This window comes from Myotis brandtii, unplaced genomic scaffold (assembly GCF_000412655.1).
Source record: "Myotis brandtii unplaced genomic scaffold, ASM41265v1 scaffold74, whole genome shotgun sequence".
NCBI classification, from domain to species: domain Eukaryota; kingdom Metazoa; phylum Chordata; class Mammalia; order Chiroptera; family Vespertilionidae; genus Myotis; species Myotis brandtii.
This window is the reverse complement of record NW_005370944.1, coordinates 1,160,193-1,169,632: the sequence shown is the minus strand read 5'-3', so window position 1 is coordinate 1,169,632 and position 9,440 is coordinate 1,160,193. Positions and strand designations below refer to the sequence as shown.

General features: G+C 47.9%; 1 protein-coding gene across 4 annotated transcripts in view; it reads right to left on the bottom strand.

Annotated features, from left to right (window-relative positions):
* Positions 1 to 580: 580 nt before the first annotated feature.
* EDC3 (enhancer of mRNA decapping 3) overlaps positions 581 to 9,440 on the bottom strand; it is a 115,880-nt gene continuing 107,020 nt past the window's right edge. For all 4 annotated transcript variants that reach the window (XM_005882771.2, XM_005882774.2, XM_005882772.2 and 1 more), the window contains 2 exons: positions 7,243 to 7,460; positions 581 to 1,087 (listed from right to left, as the gene is read on the bottom strand). In XM_005882771.2, the coding sequence (XP_005882833.1) occupies positions 753 to 1,087; positions 7,243 to 7,460 (553 nt within the window). In that variant the 3' untranslated portion in view covers positions 581 to 752. The remainder of the gene's footprint in view (positions 1,088 to 7,242; positions 7,461 to 9,440) is intronic.

Sequence of the window (9,440 nt, the reverse complement as noted above, 5' to 3'; positions counted from 1 at the left end):
ACGGGGTTAGGGAGCACTGCTGGCAAGATGGGCATTGTGGTTCTACAGTAACATAACCTTATATTACCTGTGATGATGCCACCCTTTTCCTTGCCTCTCAGAGTGGTTTAGAAAGGAGGAAGGACCCTTGGGGGAAAATCCCAGCATAAAACTTGACCAGCTAAGGAGAAAGGGTAAAAAGCCCTCAAATCTACTTGTGGTGGGGTTTAGGGGAGGCCTCACAGCCCTCAAAACGAATGGGTAGTGCAACTCTGTACTTTAGTGGATAGCTGCAGTGCAGTCAGCTGTACATGATCAGAGAGGAGACAAAGCCACCAGCTCTGAAATAGAGGAAGTACAGGCCCCCAAACAGGACCTACCCAACCCTGCAAGACGTTCTCCCAGGCCCAGTGGCTGTAAACCTGAAACACAGTTTGTAAGCTGCCTACGGTCTGTAAACAAAGCCCGACCTGGCCATGCAGGGGACCGAGTGTAGAAATGCCTGGAGCCATTGCACACTCAGCCTGCCACCTGACTCACACACCCAGTGGGAAAGCCTTTCCTGGCGAAGGGCAGGTGACAGGTCAGCTTTAAATACATGTTCTCAAAAGAAAAAATATATATGATCTGTCCTCTCACAGGAGAAACAAATCCAAAAGAGAAAATTTTAACAATAAGGTCCATGAAGCTTCACATCCTCTTAAGGCATTCGTTGTCTAGTTCAATGTCAGGAGCAGCAGGGGACTACCGGGTCCAGCCTGTCCAGAGTCCCTCTAGGCAGAGTGTAGTGGGATTACAAACTTGCAGCCAAAGGGTGAGTGGTAGTTGATCCCCACCTCCTGAAATACCTGTTGGGGAATGCCAATGTCGCACAAATAGACGCGTCCCGCATGCTCTCCTAGCGGGAGAGGCAGGCCCAGAGCCAGTGACCACTTGGCATCAATGCCCTGTTCGACTTCATGCACTGGAGGATCTATGCTGAGTACTGGTGCCCGGTTCTGGTTGGCCCAAGCCACAGCTGCCTTGTACCAGGGCTGATCCCGCAAGAAGGCGTTCTCGGGACAATCCAGACAGTTGATCACCAGGTCCACGGGACTAGTGGGCAGATCTGCAGGTGGAAAAAAATATCATCTGAAAATCCCTCTAAACCAGCGGTTCTCAACCTGTGGGTTGCGACCCCTCTGGCAGTTGAACGACCCTTTCACAGGGGTCGCCTAAGACCATCATTACGATTCATAATAGTAGCAACATTACAGTTATGAAGTTGCAACGAAAATAATTTTATGGTTGGGTCACAACATGAGGAACTGTATTTAAAGGGCCAAAAGGTTGAGAACCACTGCTCTAAGCAGAGAACCTAGGTTGGGAGTAGAATCCAGGTGGCCCTTCAAGTGTCTTGTTCAGACACTACTTCAATGCCTCTCCATAGGCCAACCTTCTAAGGCTGGGCCAGGCCTGAGGTCCCGGGAGTTCCAAGGCTTGGTGGGATGGATGCTAGAGACCAACAGCATGTCAGCCAGATGGACCACTCTCCTCATGGAACTCACAGACTGAAGCACTGTCCTGCTGGGTGTGCAGACCTTCTCACAGCGTAATCTGACTAACTTCCTGGGAATATTATGAGCTCCAGGAAGGTGGGGTCTACTGCCAAGTCAGCACTCACAGGGAGGCCCTGACTACCATTTGCTGACTGGCCCTAGAAATGAGCAGGCAAGAGCATGCCCACTTACTCTACTCTGGGCTGGCCTACTCACCCTGCTAGAGCCACCTGATCTAGCTGGTCTCTTCACTAGTCTCATGGAAATGGGTCTTCCTTGCAGCCCAACTTAAGAATGGGGAAGGAACCTATCACTTCTCCCAGGCATTTACAAAGGCTTCTCTGCTATAACCAGGCCTCTGGGACAGTATACTAGTAAGAACAGATGTTTTAGTAAGCATGTAACTCTTGACCAAGGTAAGAGGTTAAACTGCGAATAGCAGAAATCAGACCAAACTCAAGGGTTGGCATCCTCAGGCTTGCACAATTGGGACAGTGATTCTCAACCTGTGGGTCGCGAACAATGAAAATACATCCTGCATATCAGATATTTACATTACGATTTATAACAGTAGCAAAATTACAGTTATGCAGTAGCAACGAAAATAATTTTATGGTTGGGGGTCACCACAACATGAGGAACTGTATTAAAGGGTCGCGGCATTAGGAAGGTTGAGAACCACTGCGTTAGGGCAACCAGAGAAAGAACTGCCTGGAATGGGCATCATGTTACAGATTACAAGAAGGGGAACTCATACCAAGCCCCCTTCCCAGCTCTCAGCCTAAAGTAATGACTTTTTACAAAGAGACCTTTGGCTTCTTTACTTAGGACAGGGCACCATAGGTCTGAGTGCCCATAGGCCTGAAAGTTAAGAAACTGGCTCAAGCTCTGGCCCCAACTCGCCATCTGACCCCTGGCAAAGCCCTTTCTGTGGGCCACATTTGTTCTCTCCACTTTTTCCACTTAAACTCACTCTGATAAGATTTTACCCCCCGCTACTCCACTTGAAACTGCTCTTCCACACTGCTAAATCCAGTGGTCAATTCTCATTCTTTAGACAACCTAGAATATCTTGCTAACACAGTTCATCATACTCACCTCTGTTCACTTGTATTTCAGGTACCAGACTCTCCTAGTTTCCCTTCTCCTTCACTGATCACTCCTTCTCTGGTCTCTGACTCCTTGACTTGTAAACAAAGAAAATAGTCTAACAACTTCTCTATCTACTCTCTCTTCCTAGGAGATACCTTATCCAGACTCATAATGGCTTTAAATACCACATACACACTTATAACTCCAGAGTTGATCCCTTCACTAAACTCCAGACTCTTATTTACATATATAAATTTCCACCTGTTTATCTAGCGGCACCTCTGAGCTTCTGCTCTTCCCCCAAAAACCTCGTCCCTCAAGTCTTCCTATTTCAGTGATGGCACCTCCATCCTTCCAGTTACTTAGGCTGAAGACCTTGGAGTCACTCATTAAAAAAAAACCAAAACTCTTCATTGTTGAGAGTATTACAGATGTTCCCCTTTCCCCTCCCCATCGTCCGCCTCCAACACAATCCAGTCCCGCCCCAGGCCCTCACCATCCTATTGATCGTGTGTGTCCAATATGAACTCTTTGGTTAATCTCTTCCTCCACTCTCCCCTTAGAGATTCATCAGTGTGTTCCATGTTTCCATGCCTCTGGTTCCATTTTATTCACTAGTTTATTTTGTTCATTGGATTCCTTGTTCATTTGTTCTGAGTTTTAGATTCAATTACTGATATATGTTTGTTGCCATTTTATTGTTTGTTTTTAATCCTTTTTTTTTCTTCTTCTTCAAGACCCTTTAACATTTCATGTAATGCTGGTTTGGTGGTGATGAACTCCTTTAGCTTTTTCTTGTCTGTGAAGTTCTTTATCTTTATCTGACCCTCAGTTCTAAATGATAGCTTTGCTGGGTAATCTTGGTTGTAGGTCCTTGCTATTCATTACCTTGAGTATTTCTTGCCACTCCCTTCTGGTCTGCAAAGTTTCTGTTGAAAAATCAGCTGACAGTCGTATGGGTGCTCCCTTGTAGGTAAGTGACTGCTTTTCTCTTGCTGCTTTTAAGATTCTTTGTCTTTAACCCTTGGCATTTTAATTATGACTAGAGGCCCAGTGCATGAAATTCGTGCACGGAGGGGGTGGGGTTCCCTCAGCCCAGCCTGCACCTACTCCAATCGGGGACCTCTCGGGGTAAGTCCAATCGCTGGTTTAGGCCCGATATGTGGGATCAGGCCTAAACCAGCGGTTGGACACCCCTCTCACAATCTGGGACCGCTGGCTCCTAACCACTCATCTGCCTGCCTGCCTGCCTGATTGCCCCCCCAACTGTTCTCCCCTGCTGGCCTGATCTCACCCCCAACTGCCCTCCCTTGCCAGCCTGGTTGTCCCCCACTGCCCTCCCCTGCCGGCCAATTTGGTTCTGATTGGTCAGTTTTTATGCCAGTCAGCATCAAAAGCTCTGCCTCCTAGGCAGCCATTGGCTCCTCACAGTTGACCCAGATTTGGTTCTGATTGGTCAGTTTTTATGCCAGTCAGCATCAAAAGCTCTGCCTCCTAGGCAGCCATTGGCTCCTCACAGTTGACCCAGATTTGGTTCTGATTGGTCAGTTTTTATGCCAGTCAGCATCAAAAGCTCTGCCTCCTAGGCAGCCATTGGCTCCTCACAGTTGACCCAGATTTGGTTCTGATTGGTCAGTTTTTATGCCAGTCAGCATCAAAAGCTCTGCCTCCTAGGCAGCCATTGGCTCCTCACAGTTGACCCAGATTTGGTTCTGATTGGTCAGTTTCTATGCCAATCAGCGTCTCTGGGCCTATCAATGGGGCCTGATAAGAAAGGCTAGGCTAATCAGCAGCCCCGGTGGAGGCCTGGAGAGAAATGGAGGCGGGGCTGTTGGCCGGGCTGGGAGAGAAAGAGAGGCAAGTTCTGATCAATAGCTGCCACAGAGGCTACGGGTCAGACCCTGCCTCTTTCTCTGCAGGCCTCTCTCTGGGCCTGATCCACAGCTCCCTAGGCCAGTGGTCGGCAAACTGCGGCTCGAGAGCCACATGCGGCTCTTTGGCCCCTTGAGTGTGGCCATGAAGTTTCAATCGCACTGTACATGTGTGCCCGCATGTGGTATTTTGTGGAAGAGCCACACTCAAGGGGCCGCAGTTTGCCAACCACTGCCCTAGGCAGTCAGTGCTGGGTCGGGGCGCCTGCAGTGGCCCCAGTCTGGGTTGCCATGGCAACCTAGCACTAACTTCTGGTCTGGTTGAGCCTTCGGTCATAATGGTTGTTAGGACCCTGGCTCTTTATTATATAGATGTGTCTCGGTGTGGACCTCTTTGGGTTCCTCTTGTTTGGAACTCTCTGAGCTTCTTGGATATGTAAGTCTATTTCTTTCTCCAGGTAGGGGAAGTTTTCTGTCATTATTTCTTCAAATAGGTTTTCAGTATCTTGCTCTCTTTTTCTCTGGCACCCCCATAATTCAAATGTTGAGACGCTTGAAGTTGTCCCAGAAGCTCCTTACACTATCTTCATATTTTAGGATTTTTTTTCTTTTTGCTCTTCTGATTGAGTGTTTATGCTTCCTCATATTCCAAATCATTGATTTGATTCTCAAAATCCTCTACTGATGAAGCCCTGTAAATTATTTTTGATTTCTGACTGGACTTTTTTTGTCTTTGACATTCTCATTAAGATCCTTGAATGTCTCACTAAGTTCCCCGAAGCTCTTTGAGTCCCCTGAAGATCTCATTAGGATCCTTGAGTAACCTTATAACCATGGTTTTGAACTCTGTATCTAGTAGTTTGTTTGCTTCCATTTCTTTCATTTGTAACATGTTTTTCTCCGAATTTTGGCAGCTTCTATATGTTTGTTTCTATGTATTAAGTAGAGCTGCTACGTTTCCTGGAATTGGTAGTGTGGCCTTGTGTAGTAGGTATCCTGTAGAGCCCAGTGGCTCAGCCTCCCCAGTCACCTGAGCTGGGCACTCTAGGTGTGCCCCTGGGTGGCTGTGTGCACAGTCTTGTTGTAGTTGAGCCTTGATTGCTATTGGCGTCACTGGGAGGAATTGACCTCCAGGCCAATCGGCCGTGAGGACCAGCTGCAACTACAGTGGTAGAGCTGCTGTGCAGGAAACACCCCTATGGAGTAGGACTTGCTTCAGTGGGGCTTTGGTGCTCACTGAGTCTGCTCCTTGAGTATGTCTCTTGTGGATGTGTAGAGTTGTAATCTGATATGGTCTGAAGCTGTCTACCAGGTGCACTGACTCTAGGGCCTCCAGAGAAGTGCAAAGTCAGCCTCTACCTTGGGCCACCCAGCAGGAGCTACAGAGAGATCTACAGATGGCTGGTATTTTGTATTGGGCTAGGAAGTGCGCAGGCGAGGCCCAGCTGTGAAGCAAGGCAGGCTGCTGCTAGTGCCAGGCCTGGAGCCACTGATTGAGAGGTATGGGGCACACTGAGGCCAGCTGCTGCTTATTTAATTTTAGAAATGTCTGAAGCCTGAGCCAGGACAACCCGTTCATATGGAAAAGCCACTGCAAACAGTTTGGGTGAGGCATGAACAGTATGGGCCAGGTTGATGGAGACTCAGATATGGTGATGCCTTTGGCACTGTGGTGGGGAGGTAGGTCTCAGCAAAGGAACAATGGCCTCTGCCAGCACTTCTGTCTGGAAGAAAGCTGCCCCCCAGTTCTTGTGATGCCACACAATTTAGTTCCTCCCCGTATGTCCCTGGATTCTTTCAAGCTGCTGCCCCAGCACTGGAGCTCAAGAGGGAATGAGTCTAAGTTTGTGCACCAGCCCTTTAGGAGGAACTGCTTGGGATTCCTGCAGCCTCCGTGTCACTCAGCCACAATATCTGCTGGTTTTTACAGCCTGAAGTTATAGAGACTTCTCTTCCCAGTACTGGTATCCTGGGCGGAGTGGTCTGGTGTGGGGCTGGGACCCCTTGCTCCTCACGGGAGGGCCTCTGTGGCCAACATATCCCTCCTGGTTAAAAACATGCCACACGTGGGTGTCGGACTAGACTATTCCATGCCTCCACCCCTCCTACCAATCTCAATGTACTTTCTTTAATTCCCTGATTGTAGGACCTCCATTCAGCCAGATTTCAGGTGATTCTGAATGACGGTTGTTCTGTGATTTAGTAAATTTTGATGTGGACCCCGAGCTGGATTATACCTTTCTTCTACTTATTCCTCCAGTGACTTTCTATCTCACCCTAGTAAAAGTTCAAACCCCATAGGCTCTTGTCGATCTGACGTGGAAATATCTATGTCTGTTACTCCTTACCCAACACTCTCTTCTCTGCTTTATTTGTTTCCAAAATACTACAAGAAATGTTACTTATTCATCTGTCCTAACCAGAATGTTAAGCTCCATGGAAGCATGGATTTAAGAAAAACAAAAACAAGAACTATTGCCTTATCCCTACTATCAGGAACAGTGCCTGCTCCATTAATATTTTTGAAATGAATAAATGGGTCAACAGCTCTCTACCTGAGTTTGGGACAAAGAGGGTGAAGGGATGGGAAGTAGGCAAGTCAACACCAAAGTAGTTCCCATTTGTACTATGACTCCTTACAACAGGCAGAACATGCCTATACACATGGTGTTTTTCCACCTGTCGCCACTGGGCAGTACAACCAGACCATCAAACTACTGAGGAGGGAGGCAGCCTCAGCCCAGCCTTGTGCAAGTGCTCACCTTTGAGACTAGACACTTGTTGGCCTTGGGTCTTGCTGAAGAGAGACAACTCATTGGTGATGGACTCGAGCATCTTGACAAAGTTGGGCAGGAAGAGGATCACCTGGACATCATGGTTGGCTAGGTGCCTTCCACAGCTGATACCCTGAGCCCCCTTCACATGGGGCCCACATAACAAAGCTACTGTAGGCCTCTGGTGAACATTTTTGGGATTCAACCTGGAACAGAAGTAAAGACGCATTCTCAATTGCAGACCTGGCAATCCCTTGCACCCTAAACCAAGCAAGTACCTTGGCACCTGTTGCTCTCAGAGTTCCTGATGGTCCCAGGGTGCAGAGGTCTACAGCATGTTCCATACCCCAGTGTCAGTCACTTCATCTGCTGGATCTTCTCACTAGTAGTTCATCCAGATCTTGTTCCATAGAACACTGTTTTCTACCAAGAACATTTACTGTTCTCACAGTGTGAACCTATTAGGTCCAAAATCTGCTTAACCTCAGCAGCCTTCTTTACTTTTCTTCCCCAACATGCCTGCCCCACTGCAGTAAGTCTGGTCTCATCATTCTCTCCTGCACTTGTAAAGCTCTTTCTTGATTCTGCTCAAACTGTGTTCCCTCCCCAGAGAGCCCACCTTTTCTTTGAGATCCAGCTCAAGGCTCACCTTTTCCAGGATTACTCTGGCTCAGCTTCTAAGAAACTCACAGTAAGCACCAGACGGATAGTTCTAAATCGGTTACCAGTCCACGTTCTCTCTACTGAGCTTCCAGTAAGCTTTAATAAGGGCAACTTTGTAGATACTAATAGGACCAACTTCATAGGATGCTGTGTGGATCAGTTCTGAGAACAGAGCCCAACACACAAAAAGTGCTCCTAGATGTTGGCACTATCATAGTACTGGTCATAGAGGAGGCAGCAAGCTAGGGACTTTCCAGCCTCCTAGGTTGGCAATTGACTTGGACACCCACTTCCTGATGACATCACTTTCAGTTTCCTCTCAGGTCTCAGAGAAGCCACAGGTAAGGTTGGAGGATTAGCCCTGGAGCTGTGCCCAACCCAAAGGCAGTACAGTCTGCCCCCAGGGCAGGAAGGTAGGGGGAATGTACAGAAACAGGCTTAGGTCCCTGCATGGGGTGGAACAGTGACAGTTACTTACTGGTCTCCCAAAGGGAGGAAGTTGACAGTGCTGTCAAACCAAAGAGGAAATCCCTACCCTCCAAATAAATTTGGGGGAATACCATTCATTTCTTCTACTATATTTGCATCTTCAGACAGACACTGCATAGTTCTGGCATATGACTCACCTATGTCTTTTTCCTAAATGGACTCTCCCTCTCACAGAGGCACCCCCCATCAGAGGACTCAAAGCAGACCATGGTACCAACACACACAATAGTAGGGAGCAGAGCACAGGCACTGGAAACAGATCTATCTATATTGGACACCTGGCTCCATGTATGAGCAGGGTCACATGGGCAAGTCTTTTGGCTCTAGCTCTCTGAGCCTTAGCTGGCTCATCTTAGAACTCTAGACTACTACTTACCTTTGAGGTGACGTTATGAGTATCCAATTCACTGCTGTTGTGAAAGCACAGTGAAAAAGTGCATGGTCGCTCTAGTGGGTTTGGCTCAGTGGATAGAGTATCGGCCCATGGACTGAAGGGTCCCAGGTTCAATTTTGGTCAAGGGCACGTACCTCAGTTGTAGGCTCCATCCTGGCCTTGGTTGGGTACGTGCAGGAGACAACCAATTGATGTGTCTCCCTCACATCAATGTTTCTCTGTCTCTCCCCCACTCCCTTCTACTCTCTCTAAAAATCAATGGAAAAATATCCTTGGGTGAGGATTAACAACAATAACAACAACGAAAAATACATGGTCCTTGACATACATGAAAATGCTTAGTAAGTGGTAATCTTTCTCAAAGGAAAACCAGCAAATGCTGCAAAGGACAGGAGACAGTCCTTCTGAGAGTTCAGATAGGCACAAGGACAGCCAGCTCCAAGAAGCTGGCTTGAGAGTATAACTACTATTTCTGGGAAGCCACTTAATGGCCTCAAATACTCCTAGGAAGAACTTATTCCAGGAGCTGCCCCAATGGCCACTTTGGGGAAGGTGCGGCAGTCACCAGAACCAGGGGCCTGGTACTCCATCAGAGGGCAGCTTGCACCATTTCCTTCCTTGGGGAGGGGTTGTGTGTGTG